General features: G+C 47.5%; 1 protein-coding gene across 15 annotated transcripts in view; it reads left to right on the forward strand.

The window, feature by feature from the left end:
• The window catches only part of MAGI1 (membrane associated guanylate kinase, WW and PDZ domain containing 1), a 577726-nt gene that overhangs the window by 346596 nt on the left and 217323 nt on the right, over positions 1-13807 (forward strand). For all 15 annotated transcript variants that reach the window (XM_036331640.1, XM_036331630.1, XM_036331632.1 and 12 more), the window contains exon 2: positions 374-490. In XM_036331640.1, coding sequence (XP_036187533.1) covers positions 374-490 — 117 coding nt within the window. The remainder of the gene's footprint in view (positions 1-373; positions 491-13807) is intronic.

The following is a 13807-nucleotide window of genomic DNA, read 5'->3' on the forward strand; positions in this document are numbered from 1 at the left end:
TTTCCGCCAGTTGGATCCCTGGCCCAAGAACACTGTATAATTTGTCAGCTCTGGCGAGACTGTCCTCCTGAAGGCTTCAGCATCGCTCTCTCATGTAGTGTCTGCAGATGTCTATGGCACATGTTTTTACTGTAATGGCCTCGTTTAAATTCTTTGTTATTAGCCTTCTAGTAGGATGTGAAATGGGACCCCCAACTCAAGCTGCTTTATCATTGTTGCATCCTTGCTTGCCTTCTCCCCTGGGGAGGAAACCTGAAGCGAGCCCGCGGGTGTCTGAGGGGGGCGGGAAGGGCCTCCTGCGTGCCCGCACAGCCCGCGGCTCCGCTCCCAGGCCGGTGGTTGATGTGCTCTGTGTTTTACACGTTTCCTGCAGGAGGAAAGCTGAGCAAGGACCTGCGGCACTTTCTCAGCCAGCGCTTCCAGAAGGGCTCCCCTGACCACGAGCTGCAGCAGACCATCAGGGACAACCTGTACCGCCACGCTGTGCCTTGTGAGTAGCCGGTGCGGGCATCGCGCCGTGGGCGGCTGTGTGGGAAGTGGAGGCAGAGGGAGAGGGGCCGGCTCAGTGGCTCCTACGTCCTGGGAACCACACTGAACAGTGGGACGCCGAGTACGGCACGGGGTGGTTTCCCGGCTTTCATGCATTGGCTCTGCCACATACTAGCTTCCAATCCTGGGCAAATGATTTATCGCTGTAAGTTCCGTCTTCACATCGGTGAGAAGGACATGTCACCCACACTAATACCTTCAGAGACCTGCTCTGGGGAGTCCATGGGATGCGGTACACCAATTCCTGTAGAATGGCAGGGTGTGAGCCTCTATAAATGGTAACCGTAGTTGTGTCAATGGCGTGGGGCAGGCCAGAGGCCGTCAGAGTGGCCACTGATGGGGGAGGCTGTGAGGTGGGTGATTGGCAGCTCAGGGGTCGTGCAGTGTCCCAGACACTACCAAACTGCACCGCAGGTGGCCAGTCCTGAGGTGGGGGTCCTAGAAGACATGCGACTATCTGATTTCATTCAAAGTAAGAAAGAATGGCTCTGGTTTTGTTACTGGGAAGTTTTCTTGGCTCCTCTCTGTTACCCCGTACTTCACAGTTTGAAATACCTTTTTAGAAATACCATATTTTAACCGGGGAAAGAAAGGAAAAATAAATTGAAGTGCAAGGCACCTGCTGATTGTTGTGATTAGTTTGCTATAAATGGTTTCCTTTAAAAAATAATAGTTCACAGGTAATGTGTGAGAGTGATGAATGTTTCCTGATAGGACTGCAAAAAAAATACATGTAATCTAATCGGAGGCGTGCCATCGCTCCGCCAGAACCAGACCGTCAATCCAGACCGGGACCCTAAGGGATCCTTAGAAAGCAGCTTCTAGAACAGCCTCCCCCCGTCCCCGGCCCCTTACTTCTTAATGAAACCAAGGCTCCAGGTGGAAAAGAGCTTGACTTCAAGGAACCTGGGTCAGTCTCCAAGGTGGCCTCTTCCTGCTGCGAGGCAGAGCTCTGGGCAGAGAGGGTGTGGTCACAGTGTGTCCATGGGGATTTCTGGCCCTCAGTTCTCTTGGGCTTTCAGCAATGGGATTGGCACGATAATCCTAAGAACATCCTAATAATTCCTTATTGGATTAATGATAATTTCTAGTGCTAACCACATGGGTTAAGCACGAATTGTCATTCTATTTTTATAAATCAAGAAACCAAGGCATGTAAACCAATAAAAAAAGGTTTAAAGGTGACCAGGGCCTCGGGTCTCCTGACCCACCATTGCCCTGTCTCTGAGATACTGCCCAATTTTACTCTTAGAAAAACCTTTTGAGGCTGGGATTTTATACCCATTTTACAGATGAGGAAACAGAGTCAGGCAGATCAAGTAACTGTGAAGTGGCATCTCTTAAGCCATCAGGGTTGCTCCTGTGGCTGGACCGCGGCTGCCGCTGAAGCTCTAGCACAGCAGGTTGAGTGCAGTTTTGCAGAATTTAGTAATTGCAGAATCATGATTGTTCTCTGTGTAATCTTCCCCCTGCTTAGATTCCAATTTAAGACATGGGGAATGAAGCACACGAGCACACCATTTCTGGATGCATCTGTGGTGTTACCATGGTTACATTTTTGGCATGCTTTCCCGTTTATGTTTTCCACTGATTTTATTGCACCTGACTGTGAGCTAAATGGCTTGGGTTTAAGCCTGCCGTCACGTAGGAACTGGGGCAGAAGTGACCTCAGCCGTCACACGCAGTGGAGAACCATGTTTCATCTTTGCTTGTGTGCAGGCCTGGTGTTGCATTCCTGCGAAACCAGTCAATTAGGAATTTGGGACGTGCAAATGGTCTTCCTACTGAAAAAGAAAACAAGTAACATTTCATTTTACGTTTCCTTCATAAAATGGGAAGGAAATTCAGCGGAGGCCTGTTTCCGAGTCCGGCGGTGTGTGTGCCTTTGAGCGGGAGAGGCCGCGTGGTGCGGATTTTGTTCCAGGCTCGCACACCTCCGGCCATGGCTGTGTTTATTTTGGTTCTTGGACCCACGTGACCTGTGAAGCAGGACCTCTCCACCACCTGTCCTGCCAGCCGCTCAGGAAGCCCTGGGGCCCTGGGCTTGGAGGACGGCTCCTCCTGGCTCTGTGGCAGCTGCCCTGGGAACAAGCTCGTGTAATCTGCATTTTCCAGAACTTCCTTCTGCTGCTATTTCAGTGACTTCAGTATTTTGAGAAGGGGTGACCTCATGAGCAGGTGCTTGCACGTTGGGCTAGCCTTCTTTTCCTGTACATTTTAGGAGGCTCCACGGGCAGTATGAGACATTAGTAAGTACAGCCCTTTGTTCTCGAGTTCTTCCCCTGGTGCAGCCCAGCCTCACACGCACCACGAGGGGTTTCACCATCAAGGGTCCCTTTTATCCAGACCCCTGGGCAGAGATGTGCGGGTGACAGCAGCCCTCCTGTTGCACAGCTTTATTGAGATGCGAGAGGCCTGGTGCACAACATTCTTGCACTGGGGATAGAGGGGATGGGGGCGGGTCCCTCACCCCGACCTGCACCCTCTCACAGTCTGGGATCCCCAAGGTGTCCTTAGCGCTGCCATGGAGGCAGGAGAGGCTCCTGCTGCTACGCTCGCCAGCGGTGAGCCCGGCTTCTGGCTTAGCAGCGCTTCCTCTGTGGGAGTGCACTGACTACCAGGGGGCAACTCCTGCATCAAGCATCTGCCCCCTGGTGGTCAGTGTGCATCATAGTGACCGGTCATTCCACCGTTCAGTCGATTTGCATATTAGGGTTTATTATATAGGATGATTCACCTACCATACAACTCACCCATTTAAAGTGCCCATCCGGTACTATTTTTGCTTGTTATTCTCCACTCCCACTTTATTCAAAAACTTTTATTTCAATAGCATGAGCAAGGTCATCACAATTAAACTTTAATTATATTTACCATTGAAAATCACCCTCTCCCCAGAACCCAAACAAACAAACACAAATTATGGCAGAAAAGAGAGCTAGGTGCAGAGTGAATCGCATCCTGGTATGAAGCCTGAGGGCACAGTGGAGCTGTGTGGCATTGTGCAACCTCCCTGACCTCCTTATGCTTCAGTAAAATGGAAATGGAAACACCCACCTCCGACACTGTCTTCCCAGACCCGGTGGCACCCTGGGAGAGGGGTCCGTCACAGGAAAGAGGCTCAGAGAGGTGACTAGCTTGCCTGGAGTCACACAGCGAGCAAGTGGCCTGGTCAGGGTTAAGCCAGCCTGTCTACCTCCCATGTGGGGTGTAATTAATAACACTGTGATTAGAGCAGTGTAGCAGGGACCGTTGAGAATGGGAGCAAAGGGAAGCTTCTCATTGCTGAGCTGTATAGTGTTAGCTGTTTAAAACCTTGGGGATTTATATTTTGGGGGCGGGGACTATGCAAAGAGAAGTATCTTCTCTATGAATTGCAAGTAACTCACTAATACATACAATAGAAATTTAATAATTGTTTAATGATTATTCAGGTTTTAAAAATCACTACAGGAGTCTCTTGGGGTGTCTAGATTTATCTTAGTTTTTGTTCGGTCTCCTCTTAGTATACCAATGGAAAACCACCTTTCAATAATGGATTTGAAATGCATGTAAACGACGCTTCTCTCATTCCTCAGAACCATCTGGATAATATTCTTGTCTCCTGCCCTGAAATTCTGTTGAATTTCCCAACCTCCTTCCCCTCAGTGCTTCAGTTACGGGAACTTCATCCATTCCCCAAACACACCTGCTGCCTTTTTATAACTGGGTAGATACTAGTTCCCTACATTTCCCTGTGACCAGTTTTAAGCTTTAATCTAGGTGCCACTTCCACCATGAAGGCCTCCAGGATTGTGCCCACTGCCCTCACTGCTCCCAGACCACCCTCTGTGGCTCTCTTGGCTGCATGTCCGCCTGTCCTATCAGAATCTAACTCTGCTGAGGGTGGGCACTATGGGCCTCGGTGACCCGCCCATGCCTAGAACATCGCCTGGGCCATGGGATAAATATTTGTTGAATGAATGAAGAAAATGAAGAAGTGGAGAAGATGCTCTTTGTGTCCCTTGTTTTATTTTTCCCTCATTACTTAGCATTCGGGAGAAACAGCAGAGCTGCTTTTGCCATAAGGTTTTGAAATAAAAGGCAGCTCAGAGTGTGAGTTCCTAGAAGGCTGCGAGGACTCCCTTGATGACGTGGCTGGCCAGGCAGGCCCAGGGGAAGGTCAGGCTCCAGGGAGCGGGGAACTGGAGTGCCATTCCCCTCCTCCTGACTGCGGCCTGGACCTCTGGACCTGCTGCACTGACAGCCTTCCTGCGTTGTGACCGCCCGTCCCCGCTGACGTGACATCTGAAGATGAAGGCGATACCTGACCGGGCTTGTCATTCACCACACGGCTGCTGTCACAGGGAGGTACAGCTCATCGCCGAGCACGGGCTCCCTGGAGGGCTGCACCACTGCCCGCTCCTGTCTCCCCTGGGCTCCCTCTGCGGAGCTCGCAGTCCTTCCAAGCAGAGGCCCCTGGGACAGGGGTGGGCACTTTGCTCTGTAGCTTCCACCTTGGTGGTCAGGGCACTGCCTGATCCTGAGCCCCGTCCCCTGTGGAAGAGGCACAGGTCATTGACGGAGCAGTTGACAAAGGTGTGGAATTGCTTCGATCCACAAGATAATTCAAATGTGATGTGATGGTAAACATAAATGATCCTGATCTTTATTCGTGCCATTTTCAAACCTATTTGAATCTATTAGTTTCTCTATGTATGGCTGTGCCAGCTCCACTGGCCGACAGCCAGCCCGGTCTGCAATTAGAGCTGAGGGCGTGAACTGCCCAGCTGGTCAGCAAGCGGCCGGGATGAGAACTGGGCACTGGGATGCGCTGTTCTCCTGGGACACGCTGCTCTCCTGGGACGTTTGACACGAGGGCAACGCTCAGGTGGCACTTCCTGAGCTAGACAGTCCCACGAGCATCCCCAGGACAGATGACATGGAAGTCACTGGGAACTCCTTGGTGTCGTCACTACCCTTGTCCTGAAACGGGGTGTCGCTCTAGCCTTTACAAAACCTCGCCTGTGTGAAGTGGTGGCCAGTAACGGTAGTAATAGCTTCCGATTGGGCCTCCTCTGCTGTGTACTAGGTACTTGCGGTGATCCTTACATATCTGTCAACTCTAATTCTGGCCTCGCCCAGGACGCACAGATGAGGAAAGGTCTGAGCTCAAGCCCATGAGACTCTTAAATCCCTGCCTCATTTCTATCCAATCCAGTCTTCATGAATTCTCCATCTATTCTCACCTCTTCTCTCCCCGTCCCTTTACCTCAACACTGTATTTTCTCATGTGCTCTGGTTGGCCTGTGGTCTGGAGACTCCTCCTAGCCACTGACTTCCCCCCTTCACTCCCCCTACCTATCCTCCCCTTCCTTCTCCATCAAAACCTACTTTTTCTACATTGGTTTCCCATCGGTTGTCCTCAGAGGCAAAGAACTAGAGCACAGTGAATGGTTCATGCTGTGGTACAGGGTTCTCCATCCTACAAAATATGTATATTTTAACAGATGGCTTTAAATGTGGTGCTGCTAAAAACACCCTATATAACTATATAATGGGATTTTGAGTGGGTTTTTTTGTTTTCCTTTTTATATTTTTATTGATTTCAGAGAGGGAAGGATGGGAAGAGAGAGATAGAACAAACATCAATGATGAGAGAGAATCGTTGATTGGCTGCCTCCTGCACGTCCTACACTGGGGATCAAGCCCACAAACCAGGCACATGCCCTGACTGGAAACAAACTGTGACCTCCTGGTTCATAGGTCGATGCTCAACCACTGAGACACGCCAGCTGGGCTAATGGGATGTTTTGCCAACAAAGCGGCCTCCTGGGTAGGGATGAATTCTTATGCTTTTGATTTGTTGTCATACCTTTTACAGTGCTTAGCTTAGCGTTACATACATGGAAAACACCTTTAACACAGGATGCCCTGCATCGAGGGGGTTCGCCCTCTGCTGCTGGACCACTTCTCACAGTTTCCTGTTCCACCAGCTGAGGTGTGGCTCATGTTTCACAAAGTAATGCTATAGTCCAGGTAAGGAGTTTTATGCCCAATTAAAAAACCATGGCTTAGACAAAAATACCTTTTATTTAGATATAGTGTGGATAATAGTTATTAACAGATGTTCATCCACATGACTGCTTGGAGGGGCACTGAAGATTGTGAGGGATGTGGGAATGTTCTGTTATTCTGATAACACCCACCCAATAGATGCCAGGCACACACCCGTGTTTGGGACAAACCAAAACAGAACGGCCATCCTCGTAACCACAGCGTCCCACCCAGTGGGGCTGTGCGGAGCTATCCCAGCAGCGAGCCCCTGAGGAGGTCTGGGACCTTTCCTCTCCTCCGGGTGGGTGGCGCTCGGGTGTGACGGGCTTTCTGGGGGCGGGGAGGCAGGGAGGAGGTGGAGCAGCTGGCAGGCTCTCCCACTTATGGATTTTGATGACATGAACAGGTGACCCAGGCTTCCTGGGCCTCTATTCTCCTATTAGCATCGCTGTTTCTGAGAAGTCCAGAGCCCAGCAGTGAGCCAGACACCTCACAGTCCTCTCTCCAGTCAGCCTCTCCCTCCCCTGCCTCCTTCCTCCTCTCTCCAGTCAGCCTCTCCCTCCCCTGCCTCCTTCCTCCTCTCTCCAGTCAGCCTCTCCCTCCCCTGTCTCCTCCCCTCCTTGCCAGCATGAATCCTCAAGCCACATTCTCCCTTTTTCCTTCATTAGGCTTTGGGCCTTATTTATATGACTATCTTTTTTTAAAATGATTTATATGATTCTTTGGGGGCCGCTAAGTTAAAATGATTTCCTAACATTTGTTGAGTAACAGCCTCACACTAGCAGCGAGGCGAGAACACAGGGAAGATTAATAATTGGATGATTTAGCCAATAATAGGCCTGCTTGAAACAGCGCTTTCTCTGCATAGTCCCAGCATCAGCTAATTCCCCAATGTTCTTTTTCTTTGTGTTTCTTATTATATGTTGTTACCCTAATTGCCATTGTATATTTGCTGAGTAGATGAAGTCATTGGAAAAAAATAAAAGAAAAACTACAAACGTAAGAGCTCCTAGCACCGGCCTCGATTTATGTGTGTCTTTTAATAGACTCATATAAGCACGGCTGGCTGTGCTCTTTCTTCCCGGGTTCTCAGGAATGTAGAAAAAGGGAAAGCCATAGGAGTCTAGATTTAAGTTTAATTAGAGTTGATGTAATTTATAATCTTCTTATGAAAACATGTTACACCAGCCTTACTGCTTAACAATAAATCTCTCCTTAATTGAGTGGTTACTATATGTACCAGGCCCTGTGCTAAGTTATTTACAAGTTTTGACTCTTTTAACCCTCTCTAAACCCTGCGAGGCATAGCATTACCATCGCTGTATGATGAGTGTGCAGTGTCAGTGTGGGGAACTTAGGTAGGAGGCTTGTTCGAGGATGCACAGTTTAATAATGATGGAACCCAGACTCATATCCAGTTCTGACTGTCTCCAAGAGTCGACGCTCTTGCTATATTTTTCTGGGCACAATCACCTTGGAGAACATTTTTTAAAATTAATGTATTGAATTTTTAAAAAAATCTTTTCTTAATAACATATGTATTAATCTTTGGCTGGGTGTAGGATACTAAAGTATCTATTTCACAGTCTTGTTAATTTATTTAATTGCTTTATAAATTTAGCTGACATTTTCATCCAGATTTGTTGCAATTATAAAACAATTTCCACAGCAATTTATATAGAAACATAGAAGTTTTCACAGTATCCTTACTGTCTATTATTTAAGAGACTAGAGACCCGGTGCACAAAAATTTGTGCACTCGGGGGGGAGGGGGGTCCCTCAGCCCAGCCTGTGCCCTCTCGCAGTCTGGGACCCCTCAGGGGATGACCACCTGCTGGCTTAGGCCCACTCCCCAGGGAATTGGGCCTAAGATGGCAATCAGACATCCCTCTGGCAGCCCGGCAGCCCTCGGGGGATGTCCACTGGCCAGCGGGGAGCAGGTCTAAACTGCAGTCGGACATCCTTAGCGCTGCTGAGGAGGCAGGAGAGGCTTCCACCACCACTGCTGTACTGGCAGCCATCAGCCTGGCTTGTGGCTGAGCAGAGCTCCTCCCATGTGAGAGCGCCCTGACCACCAGAGGGCAGCTCCTGCATTGAGCATCTGCCCCCTGGTGGTCAGTGTGTGTCATAGTGACCAGTCATTCCCAGTCCTTCTGCTGTTAGGGTCAGTTTTCATATTACCCTTTACTATATAGGATAGAGGCCTGGTGCACGGGTGGGGTCCGGCTGGTTTGCCTTGAAGGGTGTCCTGGATCAGGTTGGTGGTCCCGCTTGGGTGCCTGGCCAGCCTGGGTGAGGGGATGATGGCTGTTTTCAGCTGGTCACACCCCCTTCAGGGTGGGGGTCCCCACTGGGGTACCTGGCCAGCCTGGGTGAGGGGCTGATGGCTGTTTGCAGCTGGTCACACCCCCTTCAGGGTGGGGGTCCCCACTGGGATGCCTGGCTAGTCTGGGTGAGGGGCTGAGGGCCATTTTCAGGCTGGCGGGTGACTGAAGCTCCCAACCTCTCCTTTTTTTCTTTTTTTCTTTTTTTTATTCTGGGATTTATTTACCTTCTATTGCTGTCACTGGAACTGAGAGCCGGCTTTAGCTCTGAGGCTCGGCTCCAGCTCTGAGACCTCGGCTGCTGAAAGCAGGTATCTGGGTTTGTTTTGGTTCTATAATTGAAACAATGCTGCAACTCCAGCTTGGCTGGCTGGCTGGAAGCATGGGGTTTGTTTAGCTTCTATATTTGCAACATTGTTTCTTAGAGTGCAAGCTGCGAGGCCGGCAGCGGCAGGCGGGGAACCTTGGCTTCCTCCATCACTGGAGCAAGCAAGCCTCCTGTTCGCTTCAGCTGCCTGGCTGTCGGCCGCCATCTTGGTTGGCAATTAATTTGCATATCACCCTGATTAGCCAATGGGAAGGGTAGCGAAGTTACGGTTAATTACCATGTTTGTCTATTATTAGATAGGATGGTTTTACCAAGTTTGCGCTTCCTAAGAATCATTCAAATAAAGTACAGTATATTTTATTTCATTTATTTATTTTTATTGATTTTAGCAAGAGAGGAAGGGAGAGCGAGAGAGAGGGGAACATCCATGTGAGAGAGAAACATCTACTGGTTGCCTCCTGCACACACCCCGACCTGGGACCAAACCCTTAACCCGGGCATGTGCCCTGACCAGCAAGCCAACCGGTGAGCCCTCGGTGCACAGGGTGAAGCTCAACCAACTGAGCCACACCAGCCAATATATTTTAAAAGAAATCTTATATCAAATGTGTTCAATAAAATATTACAAGTAATTTCCAGCTTCTGCAATGGATTATGTGAATTTATGCTAAGGTCCAAATAAGGATACTTACCAGTTATCCTCTGATGAGCTTACCTAAAGTCCCAATGAAATGAGCTACCCCAAAGGATTACCTGACATTTAAAGAAGTAGACATTACTCAATGACATATTTTCCTATTGTCTTTAAAATTAACCATTTACGTATCCCTATTTTAGGAAATACTCTCATGTTTTCAGGGGTAATGGGCTATGGCAAATGCATCTTACTCTCGAATGACGACCAAACATTGTAAGTGGTTAAAATGTATTATGTGTGGGGAGAAAGAAGGAGAGAACAAATGACAAGCCAATAGGTTGAAATGTTACTATTAGATGAATCTAGGTATACAGTGTTCGTTGTACTATTCTTATTCTTGCAACTTTCTCTAAATTTGAAGTTATTTCTAAAGAAAGTATTTTTTAAGACTTAATCCATACAAAAAAATAAAAAGCAACAAATAGAGTTTTCAGGAAGAGAATTATATGTGTTATGTTTTCATATCCCCCGTTATTGATGATCAGTGTTTTTAGCCTATAATTGAGATTTATTATTAAAGTATGGAGAGACTAGCCTGAAAGACATTGTACATATAATAAAACAAAAATCAACCACTTAGGGAATACCAAGTATAGTTTCTCACTTACGGGGAGGAAGCCGAGGCATAGTGATGCTAAGTGTCTCGCCCCACAGCTATGGAATGGATGGAGCCAGGCAGACAGGATGGATACCAGCGCTCCCTCTAGTAACCACCACATTTTATTCACTCAGACTATGTGTGTGTACGTCTATATATACAGATACATCTGCACATACTGAAGATTTTTAGAAGATAAGTAAGGAAAATTATTTTAAATGAATCCAAAATATCTGCCAATGAGATTCTAAGTGACTATGAAAGTACAATGATAATAATTATTAACATTGAGCACTTGCCAAGTGCCAGGTTTTATTCTGTGTTAGCATAATAGCTCATTTAATCCTCACAGTGGCCCTGAAATGCAGATGCCCTTACTCTCCACATTCCAGGAAACTGAGGAACAAAAAGGTTGAATCACTTGGTCAAGATGTCACAGCTACTAAGTGGTAGAGCTGTGGAGTGTTGTTCTAGAAGTTTTGCTCTTAACCGGTGGCTCATGTTGCCTATTTTATAGCTCTAGAAAAGATCTAAGAAAAACAGGAAAAAGAATCAGCAACTAAACATACTCCTTTTCTTTGGGGTGGTGTCTTTTGTTATTCGTTCTTTGATAGTTACTTGCTCATCTTAGATCCCATCAAAGCCACTACATCATTCACCTCCAGGGGGCGCTATTTTGTTTGTAATCTGTGTGAATGGTGCCTTGGTGGGCAGCCCCCTGACTGTGGGTTTTGCAATGGCTGAGTTCTCCTCAGAGAAGATGCTCAGCTAGACTTAAAGCCTGAGGGATAGAATCAAATTTCCATTCATTCGGGAGGTACGTGCCTCCGCCGTGCTCTCCAGGCATGGTGAAGTGGTGCCTCACCCCAGTAAGGATGATATCCCCTGGATCCTTGAACACCAGAGGCCTAATCTAATCCAGTTACAAGATCTCTCTATTCTTAGTTCAGCTAATTAAAGGCTGGAGACAGTATTAGAATTGGATCTTATTGGGTAGTAACTATTATTTGTTTTCTTTTTCCATCAATCAATTGATCCATCTACTCACCCAATCTCTCTACATTTATGTCATTTATCTGTCCATTCAACCAACATGTAGTAAATACTACTGTAAGCAGGTAACATTTCCTGCTCTCGGGAGTTCACAGTGTAGTGGGGAAGACAGACAATAGCAGCTATCCTAGAGTAAGGTAAGTCCCATGATAGCGTAAGCCCAGGACTGAATAACATACAAGAATGGGCACCAACCTCAGTCTTGAGACAGAGCGAATCCGTGTGACCCGGAAGTGAAACACATACCAAAGGAGAGGCAAAATGAAAGCAGTGGAACCTCTTTCCCAGGGGGAGTCGGGAAAGGTCTACCCATGGGGCCGTGGGCAAGTGGCTCTCCTTAACACCTCTAGGCTTACCTTGACTTGAAAAGGAATCTGTCTGCTAGGGGCGTAATAGGTACCTTAAGCATCCTAATCGCCAGGCCCAGGCTCAAGATCATGAAGTCCTTTGGCTGGTGCTTGCCCCTGTAGACCTCCTAGGGATGGAGAGATGACTTAAGTTTCTACTCTTATGGAATATTTGAAAACACAACAACAAAGCCTAATGCAACAGCAAAAAGTTAGGACATGGTCTTAATGTTTGCATTTATTTACTGTTTTTAACATTCACATAGCAATGTGGTATAATCGCACTATTCACTAATTGCAAGATGTATAAAACATTAACTCAAGGCACATGAAAGTCAGTGTAGTCTGAAAATAGACCCCAAGTTTAAATATATTTTATTCTTTTTAGTGTATCTTTGTAACTGTAAGTATAACTGTACTTGAAGGGAACAAAGTCTAAATTTGAGGCACTTCATGAGTAGGAGACCTGGGTTAAATGACTTTTTTGCCCCTTCCCTTCCTTGGCAGCCTTGGGAGGTACGGGGTGCTGTGGGGGACCCCTCTGAGCCAAGGCGTGGCTGCTTCGCACTCAGCTGCAGGTGCTTGTTATGGAAGAAGCCCGAGCAGGGTAGGTGACAGTCGTCAAGAACTGTGTAAGTGAGCGAGATGGGTGCTAACGGAACCCCAGTTCAACCAGGCACAGCCTCCTCATTCATTTCTCACCCTCCTGTCATCAGAAGAAAACCATTGCTGGACCAAGTCTTCTGAGGATGCTGTATTTCTCGTTGGGGCTTCTCCACTCACATGAGTGCATATGAGAAGTGGGCCGTGCAAGTGCCTAAGGGCTTTGCTTTGGTTATGCTAGAAGGGAAGCAATCCTCAAGGTCAACAAGCTGCCGCTCTGGAAATGATTTGTTACGTTGGCTTTCTAATTGCAGTTGCTCTACGTAAATGAACTTGACATTTTCCTCCTTTCCCATCTCATGAGATGAACACTCTTACAAACAGACCCTATAGGGTTGTCAGGAGTTACAGCGTCGGTATCCTATGTTTTCATCTTCAGTTGATTCGAGGGATGCACATTTCTTATTTCCATCTCTAAATGGTTTTGCACAGTCTCAGCTTCACTTAATAGTGATTTTGGGGGAAAAGACATCTATTTCAGTGGCATTTTGGAAAAATGCTGCCCAACTTGTAGATAAAGTATTCACGTGTGTGATATGACTTGAAAATGAGATATCATATGGAGGCCTCAGGGAGACTGAAGGTCAGCCCGGGTTCCAACGGTGTTGCCCGCTGGACTGCAGCTAATTCCGGGAATCTACAAGAAAGTCCTTTGACCCAGGTCTCCCGTGTTTCCCCAGGGGATTGAAATCTGTGGCGAATACAAGTTTGATTGAATTTCCTGTTTGTTGCTGAATCTGCCCTTCCCTAGGCCGTGCGCTGGGTGGTGGGTATTCAGGCCCCTTCATTCACTAGAATGAGACACCCATGCACATTTCCCCAGCTCACTGTGGATGTGGCTCATGTACTAATTGAGAGATATTGTCAGATATAGTTAAATAAATGTGGTCTCTCTAAGGAACATTGACTAGATGAAAAAATAACTTGTTGATATGGCACCTGCTGTTTTGTTCTGAATTCATAGTGTTGCTTTAGGGGCCTGGCCTGCCTGCCACATCATCCTTCTCTCCCCTCCCTCTGTCCTCCCCCGCCCCTCACCCCCACTCTCTTCCTTCTCTCTATTTCCTTCCCCTTCTCTCTTTCCTATCCTACCACAAACTGGTCTGTTTCTCCCCCTTGTTCCAAACTTGGTGGAGCAGCATGCCAGTTATGCCAGTTACTGGAGCTGGGCACATTTGGGTTCTAACAGAGAGTGTGTGTGTGTGTGTGTTT

This window comes from Myotis myotis, unplaced genomic scaffold, assembly GCF_014108235.1.
Source record: "Myotis myotis isolate mMyoMyo1 unplaced genomic scaffold, mMyoMyo1.p scaffold_m19_p_13, whole genome shotgun sequence".
Lineage (NCBI taxonomy): Eukaryota > Metazoa > Chordata > Mammalia > Chiroptera > Vespertilionidae > Myotis > Myotis myotis.